General features: G+C 43.7%; 1 protein-coding gene across 2 annotated transcripts in view; it reads right to left on the bottom strand.

Annotated features, from left to right (window-relative positions):
- mycbpap (mycbp associated protein) overlaps window positions 1-12,798 on the bottom strand; it is a 61,842-nt gene that overhangs the window by 21,521 nt on the left and 27,523 nt on the right. For both annotated transcript variants that reach the window (XM_051918942.1, XM_028818493.2), the window contains exons 9-11: window positions 9,851-9,960; window positions 6,546-6,654; window positions 726-918 (exon numbers count right to left, since the gene is read on the bottom strand). In XM_051918942.1, the coding sequence (XP_051774902.1) occupies window positions 726-918; window positions 6,546-6,654; window positions 9,851-9,960 (412 nt within the window). The remainder of the gene's footprint in view (window positions 1-725; window positions 919-6,545; window positions 6,655-9,850; window positions 9,961-12,798) is intronic.

Genomic DNA, 12,798 nt, shown 5'->3' with positions numbered 1-12,798 from the left:
TTAGGGACTTTCAGAACTCGACTTGATGTTATTTTAGAAGAATTAAGTGGATGGGACTGGCAAGCTTTGTTGGGCTGAATGGCCTGTTCTCCAGAGTCCAGAGTGTTCTAATGTTCCTCCCCCAGTTCCCCTTCCAGAGATTATAAAGAAGTCCACAGTTCTGACCCCTGATGCTGACAGGCAAAATGAAGAGTTCTAGCAATTGCTGACTCCTAGCAGCAATCCAGTCTTCGCCATAGAAGCTGTACAGTCAGTGTGCGCCATGATGCAGAACAGGAAGTCCTTCGACAAGCTCACCCGAGTACTTTGGAAACGGCGGAACGTTCAGTGCACCCTTCCACATAATCCACAGGACTGTAGAAGCTCCTGGACTTCGTTGCATGGTCCATGCAGTAGATGATCTGCTTTTATTCAAACCACCCCCCCCCAAATCCCCCCCATCTTCTTCTTGGCTCTCTTCTCTCCCTTTATGTAAATCACTCCCCGCAAATGCAAAAAAAAGGAAACTGGAAGTCCCACCACTGGGGCACCGCTGTTAACCCCAGTCTGTAAATACAATCCCCACAACACCCGATTGACAGCAGAAATAACGTATCATCAGCGCTACAACGGGACCATCACAAATGTCTCCATATACCGTCGGTGCCAACCCACTGCCTACTCTGTGGGCACACATCATCCACCGCTAGTCACATTCCACCACCGTGCCAAGCAGCTCCACTCACCTGCGCTCGTGTCGAAGTAAAACCTTTGAGTCTTCTGGCCGCCCTGGACATCTTCAAAGCTCACCACGTGAGGTAGACGTTTCCAGTTGAAATACACCGACGCACTGCCATTGTTGGTGACGTCCAGCGACGACGTGGCTGGCATTTCCGCTAAAGCTTCAAACGTGAGTCGAGCGGTAATGCCAACCTCTCCCTGAAAAAAAAAAAATAATGTGAGATTTTTTGTATTTTTTTTTTCAAACTGGACAAATGTACAAATTTCAGAAGATGAGCTGCAAAAAAATAAGTGTGTGCTTCAAACCATTAATGAAGCCAAAGTGGTTAATAAACTTGAAATGAAGTCACACATACAGTTAGGTCCATAAATATTTGGACAGAGACGACTTTTTTCTAATTTTGGTTCTGTACATGACCACAACGAATTTGAAATGAAACAACTCAGATGCAGTTGAAGTGCAGACTTTCAGCTTTAATTCAGTGGGGTGAACAAAACGATTGCATAAAAATGTGAGGCAACTAAAGCATTTTTTGAACACAATCCCTTCATTTCAGGGGCTCAAAAGTAATTGGACAATTGACTCAAAGGCTATTTCATGGACAGGTGTGGTCAAGTCCGTCGTTATGTCCTTATCAATTAAGCAGATAAAAGGCCTGGAGTTGATTTGAGGTGTGGTGCTTGCATGTGGAAGATTTTGCTGTGAACAGGCAACATGCGGTCAAAGGAGCTCTCCATGCAGGTGACAGAAGCCATCCTTAAGCTGCGAAAACAGAAAAAACCCATCTGAGAAATTGCTACAATATTACGAGGGGCAAAATCTACAGTTTGGTACATCCTGAGAAAGAAAGCAAGCACTGGTGAACTCAGCAACGCAAAAAGACCTGGGGCCTCATGTATAAACGGTGCGTACGCACAGAAATGTTGCGTACGAACCTTTCCACGCTCAAATCGCGATGTATAAAACCTAAACTTGGCGTAAAGCCACGCACATTTCCACGGTAACTCATTCCTTGGCGTACGCAATTTATCCGCCCGGTTTTGCAGACTGGCGGCACCCAGTGTCAAAGCAGTGCTACTGTTCCTGTGTGATCACTCTTTCTTTCTTAAATCCACATTCCTGGCGTGGCTTTATAAATACACTGAAATTAACTGCATATTGTTTATTAGTGTAATGCATCTGATTGTAATTAACCTGTAGCAATATAATGGTCCAGGGAATAGCCATAGTATTCCAAATACCATAACTGCTTTAGCGTTGTAACTCTCACTGCATGTTCTTTCAGCTGATCCCGTTAAGGGCTGCCACAGCAGATCATCTTTTTCCACATTACTCTCACTGCACCACTCAGAGTATTTATATCACTGTATCTGAGTGGGAAATCACAGCAGCAGCTGATTGGAAAGAGAATTATCGGTACACAGCATGAAGCAGATGCTGCCTGAGCCACAGCAAACGCTTTAGTCCCTGTACGGACTTCGCGGTTTAGAAACAGTTTCATCCCAAGAACTCTAAACACACTCAATCAGTCCATCAAGTGCTCCTTGTAGAAATATTTGGACTTATAAGTACAATTACCCCACTGTAAACTTGCACTACAGTTATAATATTGCACAACCTGCGCCACTTTATAAAGCGCGTATTTACATGTGATGACGGTATTCATTTCTAAGACGAAATGCAGCAAAACATGTTGATTATATTATACAGATAAAACTTTAACTTCATTTAAATAATCTGTATTGTTAATAATTAAACATGTGAGGACACGGTGCCGCAGCGCTAGCTAGTTCAGTAATTGTTCCTGCCTTGCGCTGTATTACTGCTGGTGCTGACGCGACACTGGAAAGATAGACGGATATAATAATTAAACACGTACTACTAAGATATTTCAATGTTCCTTAAAAGTTTTGAAGAATCGAAGTTCTAAGCTTACAGATGGCTTCACGTCTATTACATAGCTTATTGTGTGGCGATTGAGTTTTTGGAGAAAGAAAAGTAAGGACAGGAATTGGAGGTTAGTACGTTTGAAAGAGACAGTACTGCTGTAATAAATTATTTCATCGAAGGTCACGCATGGCGCAGCAAGCCTCTTGCGTGAGACATGAACAAGCACTGCGCCACCGTGTTCCCATGTTTAATAACATGCTTTCATTCCTATCATCATGAAAAAGATATCACGTATACATCTCAGTATTTTAATTATTCAGAGAGCTGTAATATCAAGAATGTAATGGATTATGTGTCCCGTCGGAGAAAGAGAAAGCCCGTTTAAGAAGCAGGTAGTGATTCACACACAGAGCACATAGATGATCAAATACAGAACAAAGCATTTAATGTGCCACTTTAGTTACAATAGGATTTGAGAAACTAGTAAATTAAACGATTTTAAGATGAAGTTTAAGATGTTCTACTTTAATGGCAAAATAAACTACGTGATTAAAGTGGAAATTTCGAGATTAAAGTTGACATTTCGTGCTTTTTTCCCCACTGTGTGCCTTTTTTTTTGTCTGTACCCTAATACGCTTTCATATGACACTCAGACGGTGGGCTGCGACTCGCTTTTTCACGGCGACTTTGATGTGTGATTTCTTTTTTATTTCGGGCACTGTGCGACTTTGTGAAGTTGAGCCTTCGAGTTTCTCCGACACACTGTCACTCGATCAGCTTCCTTTTGTTGATTATACCACTGTTTAAACCAACAAATAGTACGTTTTTCATTTGCCTCCACTTGGTATTCGCTGAAATTCTTATATTTTCTCCCGTGCTTTTCCCATTGTCTTTTCACAGAAGGCTATTTATATTGATTTGCATATTCAAAGAGGCGTAATTCTGGGAGGAGTTGGGGCGGGACAGAAGGCGCGTGCACGTGCGTTACTTTTCACGCAAATCGGGATTTATGTAGTAGAAGAACGTGAAAGTATGCATGCGCACAGATTCCTGCATCTGGATTTTTCTGTGCGTACGCACAATCCCGCTTTTGTGCTTACGCCATGTTATAGTGTGAGTTCTACGCACGGCGTTATACATGAGGCCCCTGGACGTCCACGGAAGACAACAGTGGTAGATGATCACAGAATCATTTCCATGGTGAAGAGAAACCCCTTCACAACAGCCAACCAAGTGAACAACACTCTCCAGGGGGTCGGCGGGCGTATCGATATCCAAGTCTACCATAAAGAGAAGACTGCATGAAAATAAATACAGAGGGTGCACTGCAAGGTGCAAGCCACTCATAAGCCTCAAGAATAGAAAGGTGAGATTGGACTTTGCTAAAGAACATCTAAAAAAGCCAGCACAGTTCTGGAAAAACATTCTTTGGACAGATGAAACCAAGATCAACCTCTACCAGAATGATGGCAAGAAAAAAGTATGGAGAAGGCGTGGAACAGCTCATTATCCAAAGCATAGCACATCATCTGTACAACATGGTGGAGGGAGGCAGTGTGATGGCTGCCAGTGGCACTGGGACACTTGTATTTATTGATGATGTGACACAGGACAGAAGCAGCCGAATGAATTCTGAGGTGTTCAGAGACATACTGTCTGCTCAAATCCAGCTAAATACAGCAGTCACATTGATTCATGATACAGATGGACAATGACCCAAAACATACAGCCAAAGCAACCCAGGAGTTTATTAAAGCAAAGAAGTGGAAAATTCTGGAATGGCCAAGTCAGTCACCTGATCTTAACCCAATTGAGCAGGCATTTCACTTGTTGAAGACTAAACTTCAGACAGAAAGGCCCACAAACAAACAGCAACTGAAAGCCGCTGCAGTAAAGGCCTGCAGAGCATTAAAAAGGAGGAAACCCAACATCTGGTGATGTCCAGGAGTTCAAGACTTCAGGCTGTCATTGCCAGCAAAGGGTTTTCAACCAAGTATTAGAAATGAACATTTGATTTCCAGTTATTTCATTTGTCCAATTACTTTTGAGCCCCTGAAATGAAGGGATTGTGTTCAAAAAATGCTTTAGTTGCCTCACATTTTAATGCAATCGTTTTGTTCACCCCACTGAATTAAAGTTGAAAGTCTGCACTTCAACTGCATCGGAGTTGTTTCATTTCAAATTCATTGTGGTAATGTACAGAACCAAAATGAGAAAAAAGTCGTCTCTGTCCAAATATTTATGGACCTAACTGTATTTACCAACAAAAAGGCGCTCTTAACAATGCCATGATGTTCGAACATAATAAATGGGCCCCACCTCAGAAGGAGGAGGAGGAGGAGGAAGCGGGTGAGGAAGACCCGTGACTTGGTGTATTGAAACACGCTGAAGACTCTCACGGCGGTTGGTTTGAGTTTTGTGCCGCCAATCAGGCAAAGCCCCGTGTCCCCTCCACAAGGACGGCCTGCTGCTAGGGCCAGGGTACCCCCTTCTGCCATGCGAGCCCATCGAACTTCACTTAAGCGTTGGAACAGGGGGGGACCATCGGGAGGGAGGCGACATGTTAGACGTTGGTTGGATATGCAAGTAAGAATTTCGCTGTACTCTGTACACAGTAGGTTCGATTAATCTTGGGTGGGATTTGGAAGCGTACAGCAGTAAAGGATACGCACTCACAGGACAAAGAATACAATCACTCAATAGACAAATAAAAAAATCCATCCATCCATCCATTATCCAACCCGCTATATCCTAACTACAGGGTCACGGGGGCCTGCTGGAGCCAATCCCAGCCAACACCGGGCGCAAGGCAGGAAACAAACCCCGGGCAGGGTGCCAGCCCACCACAGGGCACACACACACACACACACACACATTAGGGACAATTTAGAATCACCAATGCACCCAACCTGCATGTCTTTGGATTGTGGGAGGAAACCCACGCAGACACAGGGAGAACATGCAAACTCCACGCAGGACCCGGGAAGCGAACCCGGGTCTCCTAACTGCAAGGCAGCAGCGATACCCACTGCGCCACCGTGCCGCCCCAAATAAAAAATATTGTGCAGAAACAGTAAAATGAATACAAGTGAACCTAAAGAGGGCATCCAGGCTGAAAAATCAGGAGGAATTAGTGAAGTGCATGATAGCAGTGGGCAGAGAAGACCCCCAGAGGTGCTTCTGAGCACACAGCAGAGGAATGAGCCTGCAGCTAAGGGCTAAGTGAGCGCCTCCTAGAGGGGATTTTTCAAGATGGCCTCCACCATTCCCATTTCCACGGTAGCTTCTGATGTGTCCAGGGGTTGGGCCTGTGATGGAGCAGATTTCAAAGATTTTACGTCATTTGAACTCAAGTTGCTTCTCCGCAGTGAACATTACGCTGCCTACTATGGACACTGGTAGAACATTTCCAGCTGCTTGCTGCACACATCAAAAGACCGGGGTCTCCTCAGGAAGTCCAGCCTACTCGGGCCCTTCTTGTGTTGTCAGACCAGTCCAGTCTGCTGGTACTTGAATGCTCTCCACCACCACCACATCCTCCTCCTGAACAGTGACTCGTCTCAGAGGCTCACTGGCACACCCAAAGTCCACCAGCAGCTCCTTTCTCTTGCTGATGTTGAGCTGCACCACAAGACAAAGTCCTCCGCAAGCCTCCGGCAGTCGGACCCATCGCCATTATTAACGCAGCCTGTGATGGACGAGTCATCTGAGACAAGCACTGGAAGTCTGTGGTGTGGAGGGTGAAGAGGGAGGGAGACACGACGGACCCCTGAGGTGCACCAGTGTCACACACCACCATTTCTGACACACAGCCCCTCAGGCTCACAGACTGCTGTCCATTGGTCAGGTGGTCCGTGATCCAGGAGACGGTGCCCCCCCCCCCCCATTCAATGTATTTACAATATGGCTACAAAACAAACAAAAAAAGCAGTACCTCATGGGAGGAGGCGTTACCGGTCCACTGCGCTCGCTTCCCACCAATCAAGAGAGACGGGCCAAAGATGGGCTCCGTCATTACATCGGGGTAGTCCTGAAGGGGGTCTCTGAAATAAAAAAGCACATACAATTCAGGCCAGTGTCACCATCCTGAAGGCCATCTCAGGCCCAGCTTAATCTTAACGTCACATCCAGCTTGGTCATTCAAATGGCCAGAATAGAAAACCAGGGGGACGGGAGGCATAATATCACTTCGAATTTTTGGACAGGTTAGAAGAACATTAAGATCTCAGTTCACATGTACTGGCAGATTTGGCCTAACATCATCTTCTGTTTATTTTTTTACATTTATTATTTTTCTGAAAATTCAATCCAAGTGACATGCGCACTACGTTGTTTCCCTCGCCATGTATTGCAGGCTGGGCACTGGCAGGGCTAATTTTATTATTTGGTTTTATTGTTTTTTTATAGAGTTTATTACAATGTGTCAGTTACAAAATTACAATCCCGTCAGACATGCAATGCGACATTTTACTGTAAGACCCTCACAGTGTTGGTGGTGGGAAGTAAACCAGATAACGTTAGATAGCAAACACGGTCCAAAGTGTAATAATCTGTATGTGCAGTCAGGGGAGCCTCTCTGTCATCATGAAAAGTAAAAAAACTAATAACGATAACATAAAATAAATGTGTCCACTGGTCTGTGCTATAAATTTCGTTTCTGTACGATTCCAATAATTCTGATCATTTTTATAGTCCAAATCGCGGAATTGGCGCATTTCGTGTTCAAATTCAGCGGAGAAACGCGAGGTGCGGCACCGACGAGCCTCCCTCAGTTCGGACTGCGCGCTCCCTCACACAGCTGGCGCGTGCACGTCGCTGTCTCTCTGTATATCGCCAATATAAGGTTTGCAGACACGTTTATTATACACCTGACTTTCCACAGCCTGGCTAATATCTTCAATTAATGTGTGTGACATATTTAGTCTTGCTGATCGGACATAAAACCGCAGTGAAAAGGCACAAGGCAAGGCAGACAGTACCGTGGCGTCCTGAATCTTCTACGCCGATAAGTCAGCGACATCAGAAAGTCAACTGCACCGCAGCGGGCCGGCCCGTTAATTTTATTTTTTGTTCCGACTGACTGCCAAAATGGAGGATTAAGATTTTTAAAACTGAAGGAAAATAAGTAGGGACCTTTACAAGAAAGTGACGGAGATTTTTGTGGAGAACGAAATGCGCATGGACTTCATTTACAAATAAAGGTAAGACCGTAAACGGTTTTCAATTTAAAAATAAAAAAACTGGGATCAGACTAAGAAAAAAACAATCCAATATTTAAAAACAAAATTTTGACCTTAAATAAAATATCCTTTTGTTTTTCTTGTTATCCTTTTGTTGAACAGTTTGTATTAAAATTGATTTAAAGCATCAGAATTAAAAACTTTTAAAAACAACTAAATATTTCAATTAAGGTCAAAATTGAAACCCGTTTTATTTGTACACCTCTCTATACTTTCATTTGTATTTTATGAGTTTGAATTGTGGAATTGCAACAGCAAATTTAGAACACGTGGAGGGTGAGGAGCACATGCGCTCTCCGCTCTCTCGCCGCTCTTTGTCAGTCAAATCTGCGCCTCAGCTGTCTGTGTGTGTAAAGAGCGCTGATGAGATATAAAACATAACCAGCAGTCGATGTGCATGAAGGCCGCCAGTTGATTAGCGAATGAGCTACTCTTGTGGTTCATAGATTTGTAAATCTGACTCTGAAGGAGTCACCAGACATGAACCTCACCACACGTCACTGTATATTTGTACAACGTGGGCACAACTTGATCAATGGAGACTGAATCAGCACCGATGTCTATCTGCTGTCTATGAAATTCAATGTCTGTCTCTCTGTCCCCGGCCTATACAATCCTACACCCTTTAACTGATCGGGGTCTGATTTTGCATAGTTGCTCTCTAGAACCACACCGACTACTTTGGAACTCAAAACTTTGACCCTGGGGGTCCCAGTGTTTGTTTTATTGTTTTTTTTCCATGTGTTCTACAGTTTGCTCACCAGTGCCACCTGCTGGCTGAGAGTAAGGAAACCTCTGAACAGACTTAGGGCTTACTTCACATTATTTAGCTGGCGCAGTGGCGCATGCTGCTTCTATCTGCTGTCATATAAAAAGCTGATGTCACATTAGGCGACTTTTTTTTCGGTCACATTCGCCGACCGAAATCGCTGATCTTGTTGGTGCACTGTGTCAAATCGCAAGGACTGAAAATCACTGGGCACGTCTACTTTACTGACTGGGTTAGGACTTTCCAGGAGAGCTGCTGTCACCCCGTTTTCTGTGTGCTGCCTAATGGAGCTGGCACTGAATGAAGGGATAGCTGTGGCAAGTTCAGCAGCAGTCTCTGCCTTTGTTTTTAATCTTTTTTCCGTTTATTCGTGGTACTTAAATCTCAAGACATCAGACAGACGAGTCTCTCTTCTGTCTGTGAGATTCCTTATTTCTTGTGCACTGAAATTCCGGATGCTTTGCGGTGGGCTGGCACCTTGCCCAGGGTTTGTTCCCTGCAAGTGTTCTTCTTATTAAGCAATTGGGTTGCAGCAAAAACCTATAGCCACTGCGGCCCACCAGGACCGTGACTGAGGACCCCTGAGTTAGCTAAAGGACCTTCTGACGCTTGAATTACGTTCTGCGTTGGTTCATTGGCTCTTGTTTTGTTTCTGTTGTTAGCGATGCTACTGGGGATTGGAACTTCAACTCCCAGCAGTCCCTGCAGTGGCTCTGATTGGTCGTCTGCTGAGGGTGCAGGGGCTGCTGGGGACAAGGAGACCACTTCTACAGAGAAGGAAAAGTCTTTTTGTGTCTCGTGTCTGGAGTTGCCGGTCTGTCTGCCTTCCTGTTTTTATCGTGGATCGTCTCCTGTTTTGGACGTATGGACTGTCTGAGGATTTGTTGTTGTCCTGTGAAGAAAAGGAGCGCTCCTGATCCGTTTCATTTATTATTGTTTAATACATTCTTTAATTGCTGTTTTATTACCGGCTGCTGTCGTATCTAAGCTTGTGAGTGCATGCGGGTCGCACCAAGGCAGGGGGCATCCCTGGAAACTCCACCACAAAAATCAATAAACCGACAGCGGCACCGGACCGCTACACTGTAGTTCAGACCCTCATTCGTTTTGCTCAGTCACTTTGGTTTTCTACCTCCTGGCCCACTTGTCATCGAGTCCACCTTGGACAGGCCGATTTTCACCATCTTTGGCCACAAAAACAGCAGATGCCACTTTAGAAAAGAGACCTACGTGTTTTCCTTCTCACTTTCATCTTCCATCTCCTCAGTAAGTGGGTAGTGCTCCACATATACGGACGTAAACGGAAATCCTGAGCCCAGAACTTCAAGGCCATCAAAGTCCTACAGAAGGAAAAGAAAAAATGGACAAGACTGTGGGTCCTGAGAAGTGCAGCGCCGTGCGGGTGAAGCAGAAAGTCAACGGCCGGCAAATCAGTTGTTCATTCCTTTGGTGATTCTTAAGATTTTGAGTTTGACTGCAAAATGACCTGAAATGTACAAAGTCGGTGCCACTTTATAGTAAAAGCCACGTACAATAGAAGTGTAGCAGGCACAGGGTGGCACCATTTACTGTGACGGTTTATGTCTCCAATTACTATGTGCAAGAATGCGAGTTTCTACTTTACTTTAACAGGCAGTGAAGGCTTTGGACTTCAAACCCTGGGGTTGTGGGTTCAAATCCCACTACTGACACCAATCTGTGACCTGCCTGCACTCCAATTGGAAAACCAAAAAGAAATTAGAACATTAGAACAATCAAGATGAGAGCAGGCCATTCAGCCCAACAAAGCTCGCCAGTCCTGTCCACTTAATTCTTCTAAAAGAACATCAAGTCGAGTTCTGAAAGTCCCTAAAGTCCTACTGTCCACCACACTACTTGGTCACTCATTCCAAGTGTCTGTTGTTCTTTGTGTAAAGAAAAACTTCCTGATGTTTCTGTGAAATTTACCCTTAACAAGTCTCCAGCTGTGTCCCCGTGTTCTTGATGAACTCATTTTAAAGTCACCGTCTCGATTCACTGGACTAATTCACTTCATAATTTGAAACCCTTCAGTCAGGTCTCCTCTTCATCCCCTTAAGGCTCAGCTCTTTTAATCTTTTCTCATCACTCACCCCCTGTAGCCCTGAATCAGCCGAGTTGCTCTTCTCAGGACTTTCTCTTGTGCTGTTATGTCTTTATGGAGACCCAAACTGCAACCAGGACTCCAGATGAGGCCTCACCAGTGTGTTATAAAGACTGAGCAGAACCTCCTGTGACTTGTACTCCACACATCAAGGCGCTATATAACCTGACATTCTGTTAGCCTTCTTAATGGCTTCTGAACACTGTCGGGAAGTCGATAGCTTAGAGTCCTCTACGACTTCTAAATCCTTCTCAGAAGGTGGATTCCCAATTTTCAGATCACCCATTCTGTATTTAAACCTCACATTTTTACTTCCTATGTGTAATACTTTACATTTACTGACATTAAATTTCATCTGCCACAAATCTGCCCAAGCCTGTCTGCTACCCAAGACCTTCTGTGATGATATAACGGACTCCAAATTATCTGCTAATCCACCGCTCTTGGTATCATCTGCAAACTTCACCAGTTTGTTACTTATATTCCTATCTAAATCATTTATATGTATTAAAAATAGCAGCAGCCCCATTACTGACCCCTGCTGGTCACTTCTGATGAGGCTCCTCGCACCGTCACCCTCTGCTTACTGTGTCTCAGCCAATTCTGCACCCAACTACACCCTGAACTGCCACTTCTTTTAGTTTGATGTCCAACCTCTTATGTGGCACCTCATCAAATGCTGATACAAGTGTCACCACGCCTCACGCCTGAGACAAACTGGTGAGGAAGGCAGGCTCTATTGTAGGCATGGAGCTGGACAGTCTGACATCTGGATAGCTTGAGTATTGAGAAAAGCACTATATAAATGTAATGAATTATTATTATTATTATTATCTGTGGCAGAGAGACGGGCGCTGAGCTGACTCCTGTCAATCATGGAGAATCCACTGCATCCACTGAACAGGATCATCTCCAGACAGAGGAGCAGCTTCAGTGACAGACTGCTGTCACCGCCCTGCTCCACTAACAGACTGAGGAGATCGTTCTTCCCCCATACTATGCGACTCTTCAATTCCACCGGGGGGTAAACATTAACATTATACAAAGTTATTATCTGTCTGTATACCTGCATTGTTATCACTCTTTAATTTAATATTTTCTTTATCGATATGCTGCTGCTGGTGTATGTGAATTTCCCTTTGGGATTAATAAAGTATCTATCTATCTAATCCTGCCTACGATACCAAATTCTATCTATCTATCTATCTATCTATCTATCTATCTATCTATCTATCTATCTATCTATCTATCTATCTATCTAATCCTGCCTACGATACCAAATTCTATCTATCTATCTATCTATCTATCTATCTAATCCTGCCTACTATACCAAATTCTATCTATCTAATCCTGCCTACTATACCAAATTTTATCTATCTATCTAATCCTGCCTACTATACCAAACTTTATCTATCTATCTAATCCTGCCTACTATACCAAATTCTATTTATCTATCTATCTAATCCTGCCTACTATACCAAATTCTATTTATCTATCTATCTAATCCTGCCTACTATACCAAATTCTATCTATCTAATCCTGCTTACTATACCAAATTTTATCTATCTATCTATCTATCTATCTATCTATCTATCTATCTATCTATCTATCTATCTATCTATCTATCTATCTATCTATCTATCTATCTATCCCTGCCTACTATACCAAATTCTATCTATCTATCTATCTAATCCTGCCTACTATACCAAATTCTATCTATCTATCTAATCCTGCCTACTATACCAAATTCTATCTATCTATCTATCTACCAATTGTTTCATAAATTGTCTTGGATAAAGGCGTCAGGCAAATAAGTCAATGTACTTTAAAGAGGAAGGGGACTTTTCCTCTTAGGGGTTCATAAGGGCTGGTGCTGATACACCACTGCAGTTCATCCTTAGCATTTCATGCCTTAATACTCCACAGCAGATCAGAAAGCCATCCATTGTTTTACTGAACTTGTTCAAAAATACAAATTCTCATCAGTCTGAACTGCTCTCCAAAGTCAAAACTTACTTGTGTTTTCCTGCAGTTGTTACAGTCCCTTGTCAAACCA

This window comes from Erpetoichthys calabaricus, chromosome 14 (assembly GCF_900747795.2).
Source record: "Erpetoichthys calabaricus chromosome 14, fErpCal1.3, whole genome shotgun sequence".
Classification (NCBI taxonomy): domain Eukaryota; kingdom Metazoa; phylum Chordata; class Cladistia; order Polypteriformes; family Polypteridae; genus Erpetoichthys; species Erpetoichthys calabaricus.
This window is presented reverse-complemented; position numbering and strand designations above follow the sequence as displayed.